The sequence below is a fragment of the Sinohyriopsis cumingii genome, unplaced genomic scaffold, assembly GCF_028554795.1.
Source record: "Sinohyriopsis cumingii isolate HCF-2022 unplaced genomic scaffold, ASM2855479v2 utg000360l, whole genome shotgun sequence".
Classification (NCBI taxonomy): Eukaryota; Metazoa; Mollusca; class Bivalvia; order Unionida; family Unionidae; genus Sinohyriopsis; species Sinohyriopsis cumingii.
The window spans coordinates 3,634,878-3,661,415 of record NW_028315892.1 but is presented as its reverse complement, the minus strand read 5'-3'; the positions used below and the strand labels follow the sequence as shown (position 1 = coordinate 3,661,415).

Below are 26,538 nucleotides of genomic sequence, written 5' to 3'. Positions count from 1 at the left end.
TTGACTAAGAGCTCCGTTGTCATTTTTCTGAGACTATGGATTTCATGTGCATTATTGGACTCGGCAATGAAGCTCAAATTCTCTGTTTTGTAGAGGGCTAGTGCGAAATCAAGTTTCACATAGAGATATCATTACTGAGTAGGGCATAAAATGATCCTTGTTATTCCTTGGTATGGAGTTAAATCATTACAAATATTCCCCTCCTGTATACCTGTCGTACGAATTGTCGTAGGCAGTGTTTCTTCCCAACTGTTCTGTGGCTTTATACAGCCTATCTGGTACACTTGTTCAGCTCTGACAATCTCACTAACTATACTTTAAGGATCTTGTTCAGGACGACATTAGGTTTGATCCCTTATTGGAGTCCCGAATCAATGGTAAAGGTTTTGACCTTGATTCTATCGTGACGAATGCTTTGCCGTACTCATGCATGGTCAAATTCTGCTGATTTAGTTTCCAAAGTATGTAACACTTGGATCTGAGTTGTTTGATATCCGCTTTGTATCTGTTGGCCATCAACTGGAACACGGTGTACTTCGATTCTGTCTTAGATGTACATCATCGCTATTCCATAATGCTTCTACAACCACAGGTCCAGGTGAAAAGATTGTATAATGAAATTTCCCTTTTAACACGTCGTTAAATTATACATTTTCGTGTGCACTATTATTGGCAAACAAATATGTCCTGGCAGAGCCTGGATGATGTGTTACAAATTTCAACAGGTGTGTAAAATGGATTTATATATATTTCTCGAAGTATCTATAGATCTTTCCAGTATAGTTCAAAACTGTATCTCCTCATTTAAGAAGCTTTGGTTAGAATCATTTTCTGGAACATGCTATCCTTGGGAGAAATAGGTTCCAAAATGGGTGTCAGAGTGGGATAGACCAAAATGAATTTCTATCCCAAATAATGTACTCGTTATCCAAGTATTCATAGACAAATGTGATATACGAGTTGAAACTCAGTCGAGAATCATTTTCGAAAATGTTGGTTACTGCTACGTTTCACTGTTAAATATAATAATTTGTCCAGGAGCTCATTTCATGATAATACTGACATCGTCAAAATGCAATTTACTGACAGGAAGGTCAAGAGGAAGCACTAATTCTAGGTGAACGTTATACGTGTTTCCTGCTTCTTTGCCAATAAATATCGTAGAATCCATTTTGAAAGGGAGTGACATTTAGCAAGTCAGTCGTTTGCTTAGTTCCACGAGTTATCGGAAACGGTTGTGAGAAAATAGTTGTTGCTGCTGTTGATATTGACCTTTGCTGGAGCTGTATTCATGCTTACAAGTAGTATAGCAAATAAGCTGAGAGAAAATATCATTCATAGAACGTTGGTGTCCGATCAATGACATTTTAGACGATGCAAGGTTAGATGGTAGTTAATAAGTACACAGTTGGGTACTTTATAAAACTGATTGTAGAAAATAATTGAAATTACATCAAGGAGACATTGAGCAATAAAATAATACCCTCCAGGACAGCTTATCTTATATGCTTTCAGTAGGTGATTTGCTAGCGGTGCTAATTTGTATGTTGTTCTTCATAGCCAAAACCTGTTGTGCTTAACTTTTAGTATGCATTTGGTAGGTATTTTTACGATGAAAGTGGTTAGATGCAGTCTGATATTATAAAACTAGATATTTATTCTCCGAATGGGATGAAGTATTTCTAGCAAAGCCTCTCTATACTGAGTTTCGTGCTTCAATTGTATAGCTTGGGCTAATATTGTGCTAAAAATACACAATGGTTCATGGGAAGCACATGCAAATACATGTCCGTAAGTACAAATCAGATAAGAAATTAATTATTCCAGGCTCGTTCTTTCTTTTCCCTGAAGAGCCACTCCATGGCAAATGGCAATACCCATTCCAGATGGTTGCTGTGAATGACATGGTCGTGGTTGGCAATAGTTTTGCTATCGTTGTTGCTGATGCTATCTGAATGGTTCAATGAGAGTTAAGGATACCCCATGCAACTAATTAGTACAATCGTGCAAATGTCAGTATCCCACTGGCTGCGTCAATGACACAGCACAACACCGCAGGAGGATTCGGTATTTTGAAAGAATACTATTATTATGGTGATGTTGTATATAGATCCCTAATTACACTTTCATTATGAACATTCCAGTCTCACAACTCATATGCATTATCTCCATCAGCTCATCGATAGAGTACTGCTTCTCTCTCATCTTTAGAATTCCTCTCATGTAGAACTTGTGGTCAAAAATGGCATATTGGTTTTGACTTGCAATATTATTGTTTCCGCAACATCAACCCTTTCTGTGAAAACAGTTGCCACTGATTTTACGGACCACTTTTCCAGTGTTTCAATGAATATATCGCTATATTCAATATTATTGACTTTCTGCTCAATAATGGAGTCTTCGTCCATGGGGTTCATATTTTCCACATTATGACAAAATCGTTTTGCACGCTCCGATAGGTCGAACTTATCATATCAAACACCACTATATTCTGTTACTAACGAGGGAGAATGAGATTTGGATGCAAAGTGTTCTGCAATTATATATTCCATTACATTTTAAAATGTTAAACATAATTTACACTTGTCCGCAAAAGCTGTGAACAAATATCTGTTTAAAATAATTAAAATCATCGTGGAGTTAATGAATCTTTTATTTTCGTCGAATATGAAGTCGTCGACATCTCCCCAAAAGTCTAGACAAACAAATCATTACTTTAATTAACTAGATAATGTTTCACTACTTCTTTAATATTAGATTCAACATATAAGACCGACTGACATAAAATACTTTACCTGTACGTGCCTGCTAAAAATATCTCTGAAACAAATTCGCAGAACGTTTACAATCAATGATCATGAAATGGTTTGCCCTAAATTACAAAGTTACTTCAGTTTCCTTTAATAAAAAATACTTTGAGATTACGTCCTTCTCTTTCTTCCTCTTTTTCTAATTAAACCTTCTAATTATGTGTAGGTTTCAAAGGACTTATACAAATTTCCATTGCATAAAATCGTTCATCATAACAGCAAAGATAAACATATTTTATCATCTTCTATTCAGGTAACATTTCAGTTTCCTTGAACATAACGAGTGACATGGGATTTGAACCAGGTCGCTTAGATAGCCATGTAAAACTATAAACAATGTATCTATAGTTCCACCTTTTGTGGCTTTTGCATATAAACGTTATGTTGACCCACATAATCGTTTTACACATTGTACACTATTTAGCAGAACTAAACGTTCGTATGGTTGCTTTTCTTCAATGTCATAGAAAGTGTAAGTGGTTACAAGTGTATGAAATAATTCTTAGATTTAATATTTTTCAGCTATAAGTGATATATAATATCATACATATTCAAATATATTATAATGTTTAGACGCGTTCGTCGATCAGCAAAGAATAATTGAATTAATCATCTACAATAAAAACATGGATACTTATATTGTATGCATTTGTTCTTTTTGTCATTATTTTGAAACAGTTATTTACTATTCGGGATATGCATACCCTAAAAACACTCTCATATCCAGACTCCATGACAAGTTTGGAAAATGTTTCTCTCGAGTCCAGTATAGGTCATTCTTGAAAATTGCAAAATAATTTCCACGTATGACGTACAAAACTTTGACTTTCTATTTTGAGTGGGGTTTTCGGGGTTTCCCGCTCAGCATCATAAGGCTGGTTTTCGGAGGACTTCGCTCAATATATATGTTTTCTCTGAAAAGTTCTATCATAATAATATTAGATTTGATATAGATTTGGTAATTTCTTTGTCCCCTTAGTAATATTAATCTGCTTCTTGCATAAAGTATGAGTATATGAAGTGGGTTTTTTCTAGCGTTCATCGCTTCACGTCATAAAGCCGGTTTACAGAGGAACTGCCTCATATCTCATATATATATATATATATATATATATATATATATATATATATATATATATATATATATATAATCTGTTCATTGAAAAAGTTTCATTATACTAAAATTACATTCGATATAGTTTAGATAATATCATATTAATTATAGAAATATTGTCTATTTGGATAAAGTAAAGTCATTAAAGATTGTAACTGTGGTCTACAGCTGTAACTTTGAAGCATCGTCCAATGTTTTTTATATGTTGTTTGAATTCGCGGTTTACAGATCATTAAAGTGTCAGTAGAAAAATATGCAAATTTAAAATAGTGTTTTACTGACTGAATTTAAATTTACATGGAAAATAGATTAACTTCCATTTTTCATGCTTACTTTATGCTTCAGGCACAATTTGCTTTTCAAGATCTTCTTCATAGCTTTGCTCACGTAAAATGTATTTGTACTGTTAATTGAAATAAAACAAAAGCAGCAAACACCGATCTTGATTTTGTATCATGCTTAGGCCAACAAATTTAAAATTACAAAATTGCCTAAAAAGCAATTAACGCTACCCGAGTAATTTTAGACATGTTATTTTACAGAGCAAAACAGTAATAGAATTACTGCCGGAAACAGAAGCTAGAACATATGTTGCATGTGTTGAGGGTGAGGCCATAAAGTGTATGAAAGACTCAACGGAATGGAACAACTGTGGAAACTTCACTATAAGATCTATAAGAGAAAGTAAGCCGTAATTTTTATCTTCTATCTTATATTTTTATCATTATGTTGATGATTCTATTAGGCAGTGTGCATTGCCAAATACGACTCCCTCACAATAATTTGACCGCAACCAGCCTTACGGTCTAAATACCTTCTGTACTTAGAGTCACTGTCCTTCTAGTCCCTCTTCTCCATCTGTGACGTCATACTGAAAGTTCGATCCATTTCAACTTCGTCGCAAAAAGACAATGCTATTGACCAAACTCTTTACGAAATAACATCGCATGTGTTGTGAATCTTTTACATACAATCTAGCTAGAACGACCAATGTACGTAACTGTATCAAAGTTATTAAAATCACTGATGGTCTTTTGGGACAGATGTTTCTTTAAGTGATGATCGGTGGTAAAATGCTATTGCGCAATAAATTATTAAACACAAGCAAATGTATATACAACATTATGTTGTATATTCGAAATACTAATACACATTCTTTAAACTAAATACGATAAACAAGCTTATATTGGTCTCTTAAGAAGTAAGAGTACCTACCAAACACAGCGTAAGGTTGATAAAAAATGCATGTCTTGGTACAGTTGAAATGTGTTCGATCCATTTGATTTAATTTGCTTTGCGTATTTTGTTTAGTTGATTTAGACAAAACACATGCAAGCAAATGGAAAGAAAGCAAAACACACTCCAAAATAAATAATACCCACTGCCCAAACCACTCTAAAACAAAAACACTGCTTTTGCATTGTTTGGTTAGTCGTGGTTCCTGGATTTTTTTAAAGATCGGGCAAAACAGTTTGACAACACTGTTTCATTTTTGCTTTGACATTTTGAGCCTGCGTTTTATGACCCAAGTTTGCTTTGTGTGAGATTTGAAAATGTTAGCTTAAATAGCTCACACTCCCTTCAAATGTTTATGATAAAGAACCATGTCATGCTAATTAAATATTGACTCATACCATTTCCTACCTTGGATCCCTGATTTTATTGGTGGGTACATTTAGACCATGTGAACATTTGTATGTAAAGAAATCACACGATCCAGATTAAAACAAAATAGAAAGAAATCTATCCTCGTCTTGCAACCAACTGAACCATTAGAAAATTTATTAAAAGAGATAAAGTTAAATCTGTTGGAAAGATATATAGCAACGACTGATATTAAATGTTGGCAAAATTTATTAAAGTGGGCAGTATGGAACGCTGCAGGAGGATGTAGGATAAATTGAAAGAGTTATATACAATTACGTGTACTTTCAAATAAGTAAATCCTGTTAAATGATCGGTATCATTACCAGGTAATAACGTATCTGATCCAAGTTAAAACTAGATAGGTTTATACAACTTTCAAATAATGTGCAATAATGTTAATATTCCTAAACATTAGAAACGGAAATGTCTAAGAAAAAAGAATTTAGTCGCTATTTCCAAAGCATTGAAATAGATAAATGTAAAAGGAAAATAAAGATCTCTGGTGGGATAGGGTTTTGATTGCCCGATAATGGGGTTTATATCACTGAATAAATAAGAAAAGAAGTATTTTTTTCTGCAGCTTACTAAATCAGAGTATTGATCATATATTATATCTCTGTAGGTGTTCAAGCACAATATCGCAGAGCTGTTAGCGAGTCTAAAACTAATATTGAAGACATATTAAAATACGTTGCTTGAAACACAATTAAGAAGAACAAGGCTACGATTCAGATGCAAACATTAAAATAAAGATTAAATAATATGCTCCAATCACAATGTTTGGCTATGCTGTGAAGTTGCTGGGAACACAGTATATTTGATACATATTGATGTGGCATATAATGGATAGTTTAGACGATAATAATAATAATAATAATAATAATAATAATAATAACATTAATAATTTACTAAAGTCATCTTATTTATTTAAACTATGAGGAAATACAGATTTAAATACATAGGTGAAAATTGAATACTAGAAAGATTACAAAGAGTCTATAAAAAATCGTTGCAACATATACATCGGCAGTGGATAAATGGATTGCAAGAACCATTACATCATGAATGATGATAATAGTGGAATGAAGGATACAAAGGTAAAAGCAATAATAAAGATCGAGGAGACAATGGAACAAGCACTATACTTATCCTTGTATTTGAAGGAACTGATTTAGTTTACAGTATTAATTGGAATTTTAGTCCTTACTTTACTTAAATGAACGTGTTGGTACAAGGAAAGAAAATTATATTTATTGTTATAATTACTAACATGTCATACTCAGCTATTAACGATTTTTCCCTTCCAGGCTAATACACTTTGAATAATAAACACATATTCAGCAACATTGTTACAACATTATGAAATGATATCGTTATCGCTTTTCAGCCATCTACGGTGTCCCTGAAACCACCACCACACTCACATATCCTCTAGTCTGCTTAGTGCCCTTCAGTGAACTCTTCAACAGAATCTGTTACTGTCATATCAAGACGCTGTTATTTTAGCAGTAGCTGAAAATAGCAGAAATGCTTACACAGTGTTTCTGTATAGTTGTTTTAACAATTTGGTAATTTATTTTTAAGTATTGACTCAATGTAGGATATATTTTCTAAAAAGTTGGTCTAAATTGCTGCCAGGTGACTATTTATGTTCTCTGACGTTGCACATTTCGTAAAAGAATAATTCCTTTTTTATTACTAAATCGCGTTCTTTTTGCAACATCATTATTGTATTGTCTTCAACGTGTGGTCGGTTACATTTGATCATTATTTTTCTTGATCATATGTTTGAATTTACAATATCAGCAGCAGTTATATTTGCATTTGTAATATGCGATTTATTTGATTCATACCATACTTCACTTATCTTAAACGTGTATTTGAAACTATCATTGCAAGGCGTGTGAAAGGAGTAATACCTGAAGTAGAAAAAGAATAGGCCTGGATGAGGGTCTTGAGGTTAAGAGGTTCTTCAAACAAGCAACTAACATCACTTACCGCCAGTTTACGCTATTTAAATAAATCATAATAAACTTGAAAATATATTAGGTATTTTCGAATTTAAGCAACATATAGACGCCTTTATATATTGTAACACTGACGTTACGACTACGTTTCGCCAGGACAACTTTGCATATTGAGACGGAAAAACAGAAACTTACAAACACGAATTGTATATTAGCACATAAATGGAACATACAAAACACCACCTGGTAGACACCAAACGACTACGGAGTTTGATGAAATGGATTCAGATCAAATAAGGAGAGCATATGAAGGGTTTATGAAACCTAGATGAACTTAAACATAAAAGTCGTCAGATGCAGTTAGTTCTTTGAGGATTATCTTCGATGGATACATTTCTTCCAATTCGTGACTAAACATAATTTCTGAAATAGCTAAAAGAATACTGCGCAGCAACAAATAGAATAAGACGCTTCCGTCGGTTTCTGTCTTTTAGGTTTAGATTGATGATTTTGTCATTAAGTTCGAGCTTGATGATCTTTAAGGACACAGATTTTGATATGGAAGTTGAATTTAAGATCTTAGTTATATTAGAAAACAGTACCTCTTTAAACTATTTGTTAATTGAAGACAATTTGAATAGAACCAAAACATGACTTGAAGATAACATAACTGCAAGCGAAACATCAGTTGAAGGTAATCTGAACAGAAAATTGAAATCATTTTAAAATAACTGTACGAATATTTTAATTCGCTTACAAAATAAATAGAAAGAGGCAAACAATTTCGTAAAAGAGGAAAGGAAGAAAACAGAGGTTTGTATATGGTGAGAGAAGGTAACTCCACAAAGGAAGACATATCTTCGTAGGGATGAACATGGAAACAACTTGGAAAATCTTCACACTAGCTTATACAAATCAAATAAGAAAAATTCAAAAACATTTCGGCTTGTGGTGTACAGAGTTACATAAGCATGTTTTACATGGAGATGACAGCACTTATTTTTTGATAGCTGGTGTATTTGCTGCTATAATAGTAGGTATTATACATTTGAAAAATCGTCCCAGAGTGAATCAAAAAAGTGATGCATGCCTGCTAAGGAAAGTCCGATAACCATCAAACTTAATTTCCAGAAATAATGTAGACTAATAGAGCAGGCTTTAAGATACTGAAGTGAAGGCAATTTATACTATTTAACATGTAGTATTGAATTCAACTATTACGGTAAATTTCCGTCCTGGGTTTGAAAAGGATGTTTCATTTTAAAATACATTTCACAATTAGTCTCGGTCTGGATGAAATAATATAATTGCTTATTCTGATTCCTTTGAGTCATTTTACACTTCACTATCAAATAACGTATGGGATATTACCATGGGAAATAATTACGTAAGCTCTGAAAAAAATTAAGTTGAATAAATTGTTAATCAGGCAATAAGCGACAGCCCAGTAAGTCGCATTATTTTTGTATATCATAGTTAGTGATTACACCAAATAGCTGGACCTCAAGACTGCAAAGACTTCACGCTATATAAACCGTAGAGATACAGTAAACATATGACATATCACATTTAAAGTTGATGACTCTAACGTAATAGCTTCAAATGTTATGCCATTTTCATGTCTCTTTAGAATATCTCAGGCAAATTAATTTGTATTAATGAAAGACACAAACACATTAAAGATGTTCGTGAGATCTTTAGTGAAAAGAGATTCCAAACCCTGAAAGCTAGTCAGTGTCTAGCTGACTTAAACTTAACAACATTCGTGTTAAACATCTTGCGACCCTTATACAAAGGATGCAGCTAATACAGGTTTTACCTTGCAAACGTGTTGAAATTTAAATAAATAAGACCGTCGAGCATCTAAAGATATAAAGAGAAGAAGGTACTAATAACTTGAAAGATATGGATCAGGTTGTCGCTTAAAAGTCTTATAAATTCTCAGAACGTTTAAAGAAAAAATGAAGATTATATCAAAAACAATATTTCAGATGCCAAATATGTATTGTTTAAGTTTCATTACTTCATCATCAACTCTACCACCTTTACAAAATGTTATAGAGAATAAAACATAAAACCCGTCGATCAAAGGCCGAAATATCTGCCTTGAAAGGTGATATGGACGAAAGGAATGAGTTCAGTTCATTTTAATACGTTACAATCAGAACTTAAATATTTACAGAAAGACTTTAATAATGAGAATATATATCAAGACACATTATTTAAAAGTGGTGAGGACTTTAAATATTGTGCAGAAACAAGTTGATAGAGTGACAACTGTTAATGATCATTCACAATTAAACAAAAATAAGGACTTTGAAGACGTCACTATAAAAAAGCAGACTTAAAGAATAAGATTAATGTTCATGAAAGTAGTGTTAAATTTTAGAGACAACTTACGATTTTCTAGTTCAGTTTTTAGAACACAAATAAAAGATTTGGATTTGAAAGTAGAAATACAAACAACAATTTAACATATCAAAATATAATTTATTCAATTTAACGACGAAACATAAAAAAGGCATGTGGTAAAAAATTACCAAAATAATGTCGAAAACTGAAACAAATTAATGCTAGTGAAATTTACACAAGACCATATAAAACAACCTTCGACTTCTCCATTTCAGATTTAAGCGATACAATAATTTATTAAAAGAACAGAGCTCAGTAACTCTCAAATAGAAACACTGCTGGAAAAGAGTAGTCTTTACATTATATTAGTGAGTTATATGGAGGTAATGAAGAATTAAATTAAAAGATAAAACGATTACTAAGGGATATCTGAGACATAGAAAAGACACGTTAACTGAAACAGCCAAAACGAAAACAATGTATTAAATATGAAATAAACAAAAAGATGTTTGGATTAAGGAAAATAATGATATACCTCGGTCGGAAATAGATAAATCTTTGTCTAAATTATTCATGATCGTGGGAATGAAGACCTTCAATAACATTAATGCGAGGTTGCATCATTATAATACAAGGTTCAGTAATGATTTTACAAGGATAAATACACTTATTACTACTTGAGTGTGGATATACACCAAAATATTCTTGCTTGTTTAAAACAGAAACATCACAAAAAGTTATTGTGCTGATTGCATAGGCAGTGAATTTAACATAATATATGTTGTTTTGTTTTTTGCATTCTCTGTTTTAGCAACATCACAAAGAGTAGAATAAGTACATGTCTCCCAGCCACAACCAACTCTATCCTTGCTCAGGTTGTGATCTGATGCAGATAAAACCTTTAATTCGGACTAAAATGCATTTGAAGCGTCTTAAAGATAACATTACTAGTGGATATATAACTTAAGGACTAATGATATTAGAACGCTAGAAATAATTGCAGATTTTTGTATCAAATTCACGTGTTAAACCTCTGGATATCTAAGACAAGACAGCTCCAAGGGAGGACAGGGTCATCCTTGGAACGGTAGAGTGCAGTGTACTTCATGAACACTGGAAAATAATTTTAATAGTTTTATTTACATGAATATGTAATGAAGATATACTAGTATAGACAGACTATCAGGCTATGGTAACTACAGAAGCTTTGATTCCTGTGATTGTTTTATTTATTCCTGGTTTATGTTAGGCATACTACAATGAACTAACCTTTGTCTCGTGTTTCTGAGTAACATACAGTAGTAGCAGGGTTGTAGTGTTAAATAAGTTCAAGGTTCGTCAGTAATTTCTAACTATACAATTCAGCACGTATAATGGAAGAAATATATCAAGGAAGGCTCAACTATCATATATGAAAATGTATTTATGTATATTACAGACGACAGTCCAACAACATTATCCGATCTACCTCAAATGAATAGAACAATCATTGGGACGATTGTCATAGTCTCGTTGGTCCTATTAATTGTGATCGTCATTCTATATATACTGTGGAGACGTAAGTTCATATATATATATATATATATATATATATATATATATATATATATATATATATATATATATATATATATATATATATATACTAATTCAAACTTGTGCATCATATGTCACGTGTAAATGCGTTGAGTGAAAAGGCAAGATACTTGTCTGAGCATACTGCATGTCGTTAATTTATTTTCGTTTCCGCTGAAATAGGTGACGAATTCAGATAGTTGAAAAATTGGTTTACTTGACGTGCGTATGAATAATGACTCGACAAACAACATGGTGGAAAATGGTGCACAAGAAAGATACACATTTTAACATGTAAGCTCAGTGTTACGAGTCTATGTTCTTAAAATGAGTAACAGAAGAGAGTTTTAGATAGCAAGCTTTATACAATTTAACAAATATATTTATCTTTCGAGAATACAAAAGAGAAAATGAGAAAAAACAATTTACGGTATTACGAATTAAATCCTCAAAATAATTCAAGAATTACATCCATAAGTCCCAGTAATTTAAAATCCTGTATAGAATTTAATAAAAGTCCATAGAATATCCCAAATTAAAGTCGATGACGTGTCTGTGGTAGCTATTAAAGTGTTGATGTGTCAAAAGTCTTTTGTTGAATCGCATACATATAATTTCAGGTTTTGAATTCAGTATAAATTCCAGTAAATGTCTCTATACAGGAATTGTATCAGAGTACTTTTTTATTTCGAGAGAAGTTAATTACTTGAATTCAATCATTTTGAACAAAAATGATCCAGCCCAAAACTCCTGCTCACAACATATAATACAACTTAAAAGTGATAGATATTAAAGCACGATTGACAATGTCCACATCGATACAAAATTATATAGTTGTCTACTTGACCTAGGGTCACAATTAGCATTTTCAAACAAAAAAACCCCACTACCTAATGAAAAATATCCTTCTAGAATGATCTTGATATTTACAAAATAAAAACCATAACCTGTGCAATTCACATTAAAAAATCCAAAACTCTGACCAAAATAAACATATTTACTTCTCCAATTGATGAAGGTATTGATATGAAGCCCTTGTACATAGATACTAATTTAGCTATGTATTAGTTGTTTATGTAAAATGAAATAAAAAAAACCAGTCAGGTCAAGAAGAAATGAACTCAGTTTTGGACAGGTCAAGTCCAACATACTAGTTCACATTACAGTAACATGGAATGAAATTTTGAAAAACAAACAAATAAATTAAATATACATTACATCAGAAAAACCAAAATGTCTTTTAAAGAAGACTGAGTCGATATTCTGAATAATGTGCAGTTATAATTTTGTACAAGCATGACTGATGTTTTTCATGCGTTTAAGCATGTTACTGTGCATTAAGTATGTAGTTGTTGGGTGGCAGTGGTTAAAGTATGATATTCCACGCTCGTTTAAAGCAAAGTCTAAAAATATGTTAAAAGATAATATAATAGCATATACTGCAATAATAACCAAATTCAGCTGGTAGCATATATCATATATTAACATATAAGTTATGGAACTGAAAGACACTATTCCGAACGATAATAAAATTGAAAAAATGTTCAAGCAAGAGAATTAACAGCTGCATTCAAAATATGAATACAAATGGCATCTTTCTTTTATTTAGAAAATGCTTATATAATTCTTAATATTTATAGATTAAGGATGAAATTAGCTATAAGATATACAAAGTCTCTCGATTCACACACAATCAAGCGCATATGCATATATATATATATATATATATATATATATATATATATATATATATATATATATATATATATATAAATATGGAATAGCAGTGTTAGGGACCAGCTTCGCACTGCTAAAAGAGACCGCCGTAAAGTTGAGAGGCTCCGGCTTTCCACCAGACTCACTATTCATAAGCAAATATATCAGGTCGCTAAGAAGAATGTCACAAATATAGTCCATACAGCGAAATCAGCCCACTACACTACTAAGATGACGGAAACTTTCAGCTGGAATGAGCTCTTCGAGATTGCTAACAAGCTAATGTGAAGGAACAAATCAACACCACTTCCAACTATCTTCTCTCCAGTCGACCTTCCGGACATGTTTGCAAATTTCTTCCGTGACCATGCACAAACCATTAGAGACAGGTTTGACACCGACATTTAAATTGACTCGTCGTCACCCTACAGTTGGGATAAAGAATTTGAGTGGCAACCATTAGAGCATTTGAACCTGTCTCTATGGATTTTGTACGTACAATCGTGATGAAGAGTGCACCAAAATCATGTGAACTTGATCCAATTCCAACATCACTGCGGCTTGAGTGCTTAGATCCAGTATTATTTTCAATAACTGATGTTATTGATACCTCTCTCTCATCTGGGGAATTCCCATAATTTTTCAAAACTGAAATTGTAAAGCTTCTGCTGAAGAAACCAACACTAGACCATAACGATTTAAAGAACTACCGCCCAGTTTCTAATCTCCCATTCATATAAAAAATCTTTGAAATGGTTGTTCTATCCCAGCTTGTATCTAATCTAAATTCAAAATGTCTTTTTAGCAATGTACAATCTGCACAGTACTGAAACTACTCTTCTAAAAGTAGTTAATGACATTCTCTCTGCATTGGATAGCGGAAAGATCACAGTCCTCACCCTCCTTGATTTGTCTGCAGCAGTTGACACAATAGACCATGATATATCACTTCACCGTCTCCAGCATGTATTTGGCATTCATGATACAGCATTACTCTGGTTCAAGTCCTACTTGGTCAACAGGACACAAATTGTATCTGCAAATGGAATACACTCCAGCCCAGTTGATCTATGCTGCGGTGTTCCACAGGTGTCTGTTCGTGGACATGTTCTCTTCATTCGGTACACTCAGTCGCTCTGAAGTGTCATAGATCTTCATGCAGTGTCTCACCAATTGTACGCTGATGACACCCAAATATAAAAATCTAGCCACCCAACTGAAGTTGATGCTACCATCCAAGGTGTAGAGAGGTGCATTTCTGATGTGAAATCATGAATGACATGTAACAAGCTGCAGATGAATGATGATAAAACTGAGGCCATTCTGATCACAACACAAAGACTTTCTCATTCATATCCTTTACCTCACACAATACATATCAGGAACGCCAACATTAAATTCACACAATCAGTACGAAACCTAGGTGTTACTCTGGACAGTTCTCTCACATTGCACCAACATGTCATGCAAGGCTGCATATCCTGAGCTGAGACGCATCAGCTAAGTTCGTAAATGTCTTTCAGTTGATGCCACTAAAACACTTGTGTGTTCGTTAGTACTTTCAAGACTGGGCTATTGTAACTCAATTCTGTCTGGTTCATCTCAATATCTACTCCAAAAAGTTCGAAAAGTTCAAAACACAGCTGCTCGGATCATACTTAGAGTACCACGCACACTTCCCCACAGCTCTGTACCCTACACTGGCTATCCATTCGATCCAGAATCCAACACAAAATTTGTTCTTTGTGCTACGTTTCATTGTCGGATACTAGTCATACAAACCTATCCGATCTCACCCATGTGTAGACACCAGCAGGAAACTTACGCTCCTGTTCTGACAATCGTATACTCATTATTCTCACTACGAAAACAAAATCATATGGACAGTGTTCTTTTTCACACCAGGGCCCATCAACATGGAATGAATAGCCCACTGAACTTAAACACAAACACACAGTCATCACATTCAAGAGGGTTCTCAAAACTCACTTATTTCGACTGCAAGAACAAACTTAAAGACCTAATAATGTTTCCTACCTGACATATTTTCAGCATGATTTTTATTTTTTTAAATGTTTTTTTTTCTAATTTCATGGTGTTTGTTTTTGTAATAATGTTATTATATTTTTTTATCTTATATGTGTTGTTTAATGTTGTAAAGCGCTTAGAGCTTTTAAGGATTAAGCGCTATACAATGTCCTCATTATTATTATTATTAATATTATTGTTATTATTATTATTATAATAAAAATTATGACAATGTTCGATGTTAACCTGTATATGACAAAATATGGTAGTGATGTTGATATCTTTGGTGCCCTTGTACTAACACATTTTACATTATATGTCTATCTATTTCTCTCTCTCTCTCTCGTTATATATATATATATATATATATATATATATATATATATATATATATATATATATATATATGTGTGTGTGTGTGATGTGATTTTGATTTTTAACGTAGCTTTAACAATTTTTCAGTCATATCGCTACGATGTCTGCAATGTGGCAGTTTATAGTGATGTCTAGCACTGGGTCATCATGCCGCAGGCATGTATCATGATGTCCCAACAGTTACATTATCCTGACACCAGGCCGACCAGTCCTACCACTAACCTCTTAATGCTGAACGCCAAGCGAGGCAGCTGTTAGTACCATTTTTTAAGTCTCTGATTCGGCCGGGGATCGAACCCACGACCTCCCGCATCCGAGGCGGACGCTCTAACCACTAGGCCACCGGAGCGATATATGTATATATATATATATATATATATATATATATATATATATATATATATATATATATATATATATATATATATATATATATATATACTCCAATATATATATATATATATATATATATATATATATATATATATGCATTCCTTTTATCCCTCCCTTATGTGTAAACTTACATGACCTGTACTCTTCTCTGTTCTAGTTAGCATTGCAATAACTGATTCATGGTGAAATTTACACATGTTCTGAGTAATTTTCATTTACGTCGAGAAATGTTTTCAATGATCATTTTTCTCGATATGTGCCTCTCTTGAGGGAATGACAATGATGAGGTTTTAGATGTTCGTCATTTATGTTGATACAGAGTTCGGATTAGTGGCTAAAATACCTGAAAGAGATCGCCAAGAAATACCAACGAGAAATCTGCGATTGTTGCAAGGACATGTAACTGGTAGGTATAGTAAGAAACAACAATAAACAGTTAGTAATAAATGATGAAAATTGTGAAACAGAGAATATTAAATTTCCCTAAGAAGATAGAACACTATAGAGAGAACCGGATGGGAAAAAAAATTGAAACGTGGGGACGGCTAAAAGAATTAAACGCAAAATTTATAATCTTATGTGTGTTTGATTTTCTTTGCTATATTGTGTCATTTTCCATTCGGACTTATTAATGTGCTGAGTCAAGTATTGTTAGACATTTTATAGTTTGGTTATCCTTTATGCTTTTGTGGTGTTTCATCAATACGCTTTACATATCAGCTAAATTTTGTAAAAGTAGGTTTGATAATATTTCGTTAATAAAAAGTTTGTTTATGGGAGACAACTGTATAATATAATTATAGGAAATACAATTCCAGTTGAAACTATATTTTACAATATTTAGAATATGAAGGTTCTTTTAGTGCTGACGATCATTCCATTTTCTTTTTACGCTCATTCCTTCAATGATCTTTACTATGGGAAGCTTTTATTAGTATCGAAAACAAATAAAATTTCAAGTTTACAAAACGATTGATTACATCGTCCCTAATACGATATCTGAAAGGACGTCTTGTAGGGTAACTTATTTTCCTACAAGTAAAACACTTTCATCTTTAAGATTAAAATTCTTTTCCTTAAAGCAACCCAGTGAGTTAACTATTACAGTATTGTTTTCATCATCAGAATAATTAATATGATTTGAAGTTATGATGGTCCTTTTTAATATCGGGAATATACTATTAATGACACAAAAGTCAGTAAAGTATGCAAGTTATCTGTACGATCATTCTGTATTTTTAGTTATCAATTACAAAAATAAGAAACATTTTGAAATAATAACTTATATGGCAAAATCCGATAAGATGTTACACATCTTAACTGTCTGTACAATAAGCATGTATACTTGTGTCATTTTTACAGTTTGTGTTCATCGTATCCAACTCATTGTGTTAACAATTTACCATCTATCTCCTTTTAAGTTCAATTCAATGATGGATAAAGTTGCATATGTCTTTGGTAATATTTATTACTTGTAATTTATAAAGTAATTTTTAAATTTCATTGTATCGATATGCAATATATTGAAGGTCACTATGATCTATTTATGTCAATAACTTTACAATCTTAAGCATGTGTATGTTCGCATATTTTAACAGCAAGAAGAATGTATTATTGGATATTATCAGAGATGTGACATTGTTTTGTATTTTTCTAATACAGATCGTGATCAAACACTTGAAGTGCCTGACGAAGACATAGAAGTGTAAAAAAATAATGTACCTGATTAGCCATAGTTTGAATGTCAATTGGTTGTAACAACAACATGTTATTGGTCAGTATAGTGAGACGGTAATGAAATGAAGTATAATTCATTTGGTTGATATCAAACCTCTTAATGCGAAAGTTGAAATATCTCAATTTGGTGAAGGCAAAGAAGTAATAAGAACACCTGTAAAGATCTAATATTGTTACCTGACTTCTACAAGAAGTAATTTCTTACATGAATGGATTGGCAACATGCTGTGTGGAAGCTGGCAATTTTCTTCAGAAAGAGAACCGGTACAGTTCATTCCTTCCATTTATCCCATTATAGCCGGCAGCAAACAGTTCATCCATACATCACAGTCTCAATAACTACATCAGTTGAGATGGACGAAGTTAAAATAACAATAATAACAGTGATATTAACAAACGATGCTCTTAAACATCAAGTGAATTAAGCTACTGCAATACGGATTATTAACAACAATTACAAAGAATATTAATAGATAAGATGAATGCAGTGTATACATCTGTACAAAACATAACAATCACAAAAAGGGTTTTTGAAATTAGGATAAAGATTGAAAACGTTATGATACAAATCAACAACAAAAATGACAATAATAAAGCTGTATTTAAATAATACAATTCGGCTGTTTTGAACCCAAACGATCCATTCTCATTAGATGATTGACTGCACGCGGAAATCACTTTAAAAAAGTATTAAAAAAGTAAATGAAAATGCGATAATGTCTTTGTGGGATGACAACATAATTTAATATTCAAAGACGAAGGTTTATTACTAACTGTTGCACGTTTACTTGAGGCATCATTAATTTATCCGATCATAGGAAATGAAGTAAAGGGTGTTGCTTATTTTTGTCACACAGGCCTTGGCCAAATGTTCCTGAAATAATATGTTTCTAGTCCACTTCCTAGCAATAATATATGATATCTAGTCCACTTACTAGCAATCCATTTGCGATATATTCAACTTGAGCTGAAAAAGCCGGAGATAATAGCTGTTGAATTGAAGAACGAAGGCGCTCCCAGCATTAGTAGGCATCTTAGGCACAATGTTGCATTCATTTGCCATGTTATGGGGAGATATGAATACTTGTTCAATCAAGACAAGATAAATCCTATGAGAGCTCGAAGCCTGGGTGGGACACAACTTGTCTCGAACGAAATAATTGTTATATCTCTCCTGAGCGAGGGCAAATCATTGTTTATTATTCAGAATCATGCAATATAGCGGAAAGGTAAATAGCTTGGCAGAAGCATGTTGTCATATTCGGCGGGTGATAGTATGTGCTCGTAACTTTGGCTCTGCTACATTAATGAGGTTAAATAACATGCACTTAAGAGGAATATTAACGGTATCATTTGTAATCATAAAGTGCACAGTCCATTAAATAAAACATATGACAATGGCAAAACAATAGTGTCTGTATAGATCATTTTTATTAATTTCATGGCAAATATTAATTGTATCTATAATAATAGCATATTGATATTTACGTGATTATGACTTGTATTGATATGTATAACGTAAAGTCACTGACGATGTCATAGCTGATGGTCCGTCAATATTTTACGCATTAGTTTCTTTATAAATGTTATAATATTAGTCTCACTTTTGTCACATAATGTCGTGTCATAAGACATCTTGCTGTCAAATTTTAATTGCTATAGTATCATATACATTTCTGACTAATATGTTAAAGAAAACAGTACCGTTTAAATCATTTTGTTTCGTTATGATGAGAGGTATTGTAATTGGCATTGCTTGTAGTATTTTATATGATTGTGTTATGCATATCTGTATTTTGTAATTGACCTCTGTCCAAAGTCTAAGAGTCTACCTGACTAGTGATATTAATGTTCTATACATCATAATATATAACTAATAATTCTCCATGATTATGCATTAAATAATCAGATAATGGAGGTAAACATATCTACTTGTATATGAGTTTAGGACATTAGACTTTCATTTGGAAATTCGTGATATTGATGACAATCTAATGTTTTGAAATGGACATTGAACTACATCATGGCTCTATTACTGTGCTTCAGCTTATAATATTCATTTTGTTTCCTCATCATTATTCATTCATATCTTAACATCCGAAAGAAAATACTTTTCATTGTTGTGTTCAGTGTTCAGGATTTAAAACGTGCCAATCGCTAATAGTTTTTTAGTTTTCGTATTAAATCATTAATCATCCTGGATTGATTCACGGACATTTTAGATTATATTAGAGAGATACATCGAGACTGTAAACACATCGCCACATTCCATGTTACTGGCTCATCACCACATTCAAAATTCTGAAATTCGTCTGGAAATCTATACACTTGTTGGGATAGAACCTTTAGGAATATTTGAGATTGAATTCACAATACTGCAAGTTCGTTTTAAAAGTTTACTTTGCATTCAATTATTTGTTGAAGTCTAAACAAGTATTATTTTTGCTCGTTTCGGTTACTTAGATTAAGACCATATCGTCGTAGCAATATACACTCATTGAATATGAGAAATCATGAGAAATAAACGAACACGATGCCGAAACAAAAGAGCTTTCCCTATTTGATACATTTACAAAATATATAGCTAAGCAAAGAATCTACGGCATATAATATAATTACAAGTGACATGAAACGTTTGAGAGTATTGGATATGTACCGAAATGTTTTGTTGAACAAATCTGTGTACGAGCACGTGTACTATAATTTGTAATTTGGGAAGAATACAGCTTCAAGAAAACTCTGAGTTGCCACCTTACCAATTAAGCCCGCCTTGGAAGGATGCGCCTATTTATTTAACAGGACATGTACTATTAGCAATTACCTTCTTAATTGATAGACAATATTGCACAATTGATTACTGTCAAATCGAATAATATCCGTTCGATTGTCTACATTGCATAACTTACAAACTAGAGTATATAAAATAAATAAAACAGAAGAAAGATCAAAGCAACCAGGACTAAACATTTCATAAACGCTATCCAGATCGTTATTTATTTTGTGCAAAGCAAACCTGCACCGATGTTGGGAATATCATAGCGACTGCGCGGACAAATTATTTACCTGGATTGATCAGTAACACCTGTAGGGGTCTGCGTGTGTAAATACGTTTAAACTAAACTTTAACGCTGGCACAATCTTGACAGTTGTGCACGCGCATTTGTTTTCTTTCCGTACACAATCATATGAAATAAACTAAAGATCAACATGATTAACCACGTCCGGTGTTTTGACATCAGCCCAATAAGAAGAATCTTTCTTGGTGCAAGTAGGTGAATTTGCCATCGCTTTTGTTTGCCAACCATGATCGAGTAACAAAGGGTGCCCTTTTGGACATGAATAAATAATATTTGATATTGAACAAGCAAGTTCATTTTGGTAACATTCAGTATCAACGCGAATTGGTGGTATTTCACCAGGCTTTGATTAGTAGTTAGAATCATGTCGGATATCAAGCCGTGTACTATGTCCACAGTAATTGTAACCAGGAATGTGTTCTTCACTAAGACAAATTATCCATGATGCTGCTGGTAGCTTCGTTAATGCAGCAGTGACATACCCACCGACGACTTATTTAGACCTGGAAGGTCTGATAAATGAAGGTTAACTTCTTTGTTCTACATTGAACAAAGATGTCCGAGATTGTGGCTCTAAGATTACGTGCTTGACCTCCAGTTTGATATGCGGTGCGAGTTTTCATGCAGTATTGCACATAATATAAAGAAAGTTTTGTATTATAGAACAATTGTATTATTCAACAATGAATATGACATATCGAAAAAGGAAGAACGAAGATATATTGAAAAAATTTCAACAAATTCGCTCATGTAGAAACCAGACCACTCAGGTACGGCGACATGTTTCCAAATTCAGTTCCAGCATTAATCATTGGTCCGGCAGGACCAGGTAAAACTAATTTTGAATCTGATTATGAAACGTGATATCGTCTGTATGCCATTGGGACGTCGGCTGAACCGTGTAATTGATGACTGCGTCAGAGAGGCATGTATAAGCTTCCACAAATAACATCACCTGTGCATGAATCAATAATAAAAACCCCACACAGGTTTAGCAAACGGGGTCGACAGTGGATCTTTAAAATTTCTATAAATATAGGTTTTAATGTAACTCTCACCCCCAGACTAAACAGTACGTGTTGATAAAACCATATGGCCCCATGGCCACCACATGCTCAGTGTGGGAATTAAGGGATATTATCGGGTACAAGTTAGCCTTTATGGAGGCGTGCAATGATGTTTTATAAGGATATTTACGTATTATGTCCTTTTTCAAAAACGGTAGAAGCAAATTTGTATATTTCAACGGAATCTTCTGTAGTCATTGCGCATACATCAAGAATTTTCCTCATGTAAGGTGAATTCACCTGTATAGTACTAGTTCCTTATTCAGAACTGCACGTCAACAAACCAGGTAAAGATAAAACAATACCTTAATTCAATTAAACAATTCAATAAACAGTGATACATATCTTAATTAAGTAAATCTTTGCTTTCGGATGTGGTATTATGTATTGTGCAACTACTTAGTTGTTATTTACATACTTGCAAAATGCTCTTGTTGATCTTACAGATTAATGAATATTAAAAACATCTTAACAGATTTATTTTGTACGTGTAACATCATTTTGGAAGCTTGGCAATGTTTAAAACAAATTATAAGTATCGACTTAACCATGGCTTAACGAATGTAGACATTCACTCCTAGTGGCTGATATCCAAGATTGTTGTAGTAAAATTCTGACCACATGCATTGTCATTTTTCTCACATTTGGGTCTTCTCTAGAGTTGTAAAGAAAGACAGAGAGATATACGCTACATTTTTTCCGGTGGTACGTATCACGGTACTTTTTCACACTGTACCGGTGCTTCAGTAAGTAATATACGGAACTTACCGAGTAATGTTCATTGAGATCAAACTATGTTTTCTAATGATATATTAAATATTAAAACACACACACACACATTAATTAATTTTAAATATTACATACACAATTTTATTTATGATCCTTGTGATCCTTTAATAACATATTTGACCAGTCTCATGCGGCTGCCAAATGAGATGCTGCAAAATATATTGAAACAAATACAAAGATTTTGGATTGTTAATGTCATATTTTGTTATTTACTAGCGTATGCTCAGGTGCTAAGTTCTAAATATTTTGCATTTCTTACAAATTTAAGGATAGCATATTCATTTTGAATTCTACCTACTTTGTTATGTTCCCTATATATTTGATTGTGTCAATCAGTCAGTCTTTCATGAACAACGTGCATGACCATTAGGACAAGTACGTGTGTTAAAATAGCGTATTTTATTTTTACTTACTTTCTCTGATAACCATCTTGCCCGGGCATTGGCATTCCACTGAAAAGTTCCTATTACATCAAATTTGTAACCGGTAAACTGCAGGCATCAGTGTGAACACGTTCCATTTTAACAGCAAGTAATCTAATTTCAGCTCCATGTCTTTAACACTGTGTTAGCTACATATCATCCAAATTTTGTTACAGATTTTAGATTACAATTATTACAACAATCAAAATAGACACGGCAAATTCATCAATAGTACTATGGTTTTCTATTAAGTTTAAACTGATATATTTTCATTTCTTCTAAGAATTGTTTTTCAATAATATAATGGATATAATATGCAGTTATTTTGCCATAATTCCGAGAAATATAATTTTGCAGCTATTGACACAAGGTAGTTTTCATAAATAGTCGAATAACACTAATCCGGAAAAAATGTTTGGTCCCTAATACTATTGCGGTATACTGTGCAGTACAAACGTTTTCGAAGTACCCAGCATTATATATATATATATATATATATATATATATATATATATATATATATATATATATATATATATATATATATATATATATATATATATATATATATCCCCTACCATATAATAACAGTGGGTGATCTGCTTTTTGTTAGGAAACAAGCGGATTACGAAAATGGAGATAGAATTAGGTCTTTCAAACATGAAATAATCTTCTATAGGTTATAAAGTTGCATACTTTCGATTAATTAATTGGATATGGAAGTCTTTAAACTGATTACTGCTATTAAAATGTATGACTGATCTAAGGGATATGAGGGTATTGTGTAATGAACAACGTTTTGTCTGACTGCTGTGTCTCCTAGTTACAAATAAGGAATAGTGTTTAAACTTGTCAGTGACATTATTCATTGCATTTGATTATAAACTGCAAATTTGTTTTTTATGTATGCATTTTTCTAAGGATGTTTTTGAGAAACGTGGACTGCTAATTTCGCTTCAGTAGGTGAACCTGTTGAATATTTTATAAGAACGTATATATTTTGAGTCTTTTTAAGGACACTGACTGTTAAAGAGCTAGTAATATTAATGAAGTTTTAATGTATACGTCTGTAACCATAATTTGTTCTTATTATTTGTTATGTAGGTCTCCTGAAATATGTACTATCAAACATTGAATGTTTCAATACATTTAGTACCTTGAAATCACATGAACCTGTGCCCTTTACGACTTTTCGCATTCCCTAATGACTGATGCCTTGAAATATGTCGCACCTTTATTACATTGACCCAAATCTCATACAAATATTTATAACTGTGCGTATAGACAGCTAACTTCAGAATGGGTGAATTATTCTAACCATTTTTTCATTGAATGTTAAATATTAAAAATGTAGAGAAACTTCTACATTTGAAAAATACACATGAAAAAAAAATATCCTGGATCTCGATCCTTTGAAACATTCCTGTGGATAGTTTTTGCAGTATGCATACATGGAATGTATATATTTTGCAACCACACTTATATGGTAGATATATTGTGCTCTCACTTACAATAACACTGTCATTGTTGTAAAACTATCAAAAAAAGACTTACTTATAGCGAAATCCCCTCGATGAAAATTAAACTTATCTGTACTTATTCAAGTCAATAGCAAAAGTAGGACGAATTGCGTTTCTTGAAAAAATCTTTTGGCAAGAATTTTTTTTCTGTAATCAGTGTTTTCAACAAAGTGTCGATTAAATGTGCATCATGGCATTATGGAAGTTGTAATAGCTCTTAAAATATTTTCATGATTTTGTACGTAGTCAAAAATAAGGCAGCTATAATCGTCCACACCAACGTGTTCAAGTGCTTGCTGTCAATTTGACTATAAATCCTTAATTAGAATTATAAAAAAAAATTAAATAGCCTGATTTGTCCTTGAACTTACTCTAATTACCTGGGAACTAAATGACTTTTATGTGCTGCAGTGCTTGAAGACTCCTATAAAGCATGAAATGTTCTTTTAAAATAAATGCTTCACCTTGAATAGTTGCTTTATTTAACAACAGTTGAATGTTCTTTCATGGACAAATGGGTCATAATTGGTTAACTATTTTCTTTCCAGAGAACTGAGAAATTTAATATGGTACTTCGAGTGGTGTTCGTCGTCTTATAAAACATAGCAATATAACGTTTTAAGGCAATCTGTATAGAAAACAGACGTGATTGCTAGGGAATTTGTACAATCACATGTCGTTTTATTCAGGAATCGGGCCCTTTTCAGAAATGCGTAAATCAGACCCAAACATGTGTCGATAACAATGTTTGAGTCTGATGTAAAATCTTCATTCAAATGTGCAATTTTGTCTGTCCAGAACATGCAAGCATACAATTAGGCACGGAACGGTATTTGGTAACAGCGATATGTAGCCACGAAATTCAAAATTGCCACACGATATATTGGTGTGTAACTCCACGTGAACTTACAAGTCGCCAACGAAATGAGATGATCTAATAAAACGTATGATGATATTGAGAAAAAACTCCCCATTAGTTTCTGATTGCAGAAGCGACGAAAAAATACCGGTAAACGTCAAATATCTACGCCGATGATTCTTACAAAACTATCTGAAACATTATATATTTGAAGGGATTGGTTAATTCAAATTTACATACCTTCCATCAGTATCAACAGAGGATGAAACGGTGTGGGTATTTATATCATCAGCATGTGAGTGGCTTTATATTTAATAGCTTCCAATCATTTGTACGTTTGGCACATCAATACTCATCCTTTCAGGGGAACATGCCATATATATGTCATCATCCCCACATCGTACCATTGTCTAATCATATACATACATTACATACATTCATACATACATATACTCTGTGAATGCATACAACGCATTTATAGTTTGATGATAATTGGTTGCCGTTTTAATGCATTCCATTCGAAAAGTAAAACTTGAAATACGCTCGCTTAAAACTATATTGCTTGCTTTCCATCCGGACTCACATCCAAGAGCAGCTCAATAGACAGTGGGCCATTCATATATCTATTTTGTCCCTATCTGCACTTATTTTCCTCACACGCATACACAAATTAGTGAGTAACTCTAGACATATTAATAGTTACTTATATTTGCCAAAAACAAGGCAACTGACAATAACAGTAATAGCGAAAAAGAATGAGAATATTTTATATGATACGTCCTGGTAAGAAGGTAAAGACATTAATGTTACTCTTGCTATATTAGTAACTTAGATATTTTTATCGGATCTATAAAAAAGCAATACTGATACAATATATTAATAATATAAAAAGGAACGTTTGCAATAGCGAAAATTGGTTTTGAATGATGTAATGAAGAAGAAATATATCCATTTTGTTAAATATAAATCGAAAAGAGATTATGAACTTTCTATTGCATCTCTATGCAAAAAGTGTTGTACACAGACAGACAACGTCGCTTATGTATATGGAACCTTAATTCACGCCATTTTAAGTGTTACTATGTATAAA

The 26,538-nt window shown here is 32.8% G+C and overlaps 1 protein-coding gene across 2 annotated transcripts in view; it reads left to right on the top strand.

Moving 5' to 3' along the window:
- LOC149774271 (uncharacterized) overlaps positions 1-22,334 on the top strand; it is a 64,419-nt gene extending 42,085 nt beyond the window's left edge. Inside the window, exons 7-10 of one of the 2 annotated variants that reach the window (XM_089945548.1) lie at positions 4,467-4,608; positions 11,329-11,448; positions 16,297-16,383; positions 17,640-22,334. In XM_089945548.1, the coding sequence (XP_089801674.1) occupies positions 4,467-4,608; positions 11,329-11,448; positions 16,297-16,383; positions 17,640-17,686 (396 nt within the window). In that variant the 3' untranslated portion in view covers positions 17,687-22,334. The remainder of the gene's footprint in view (positions 1-4,466; positions 4,609-11,328; positions 11,449-16,296; positions 16,384-17,639) is intronic. The other variant, XM_089945549.1, reaches the window with a different exon arrangement.
- Positions 22,335-26,538: the final 4,204 nt, after the last annotated feature.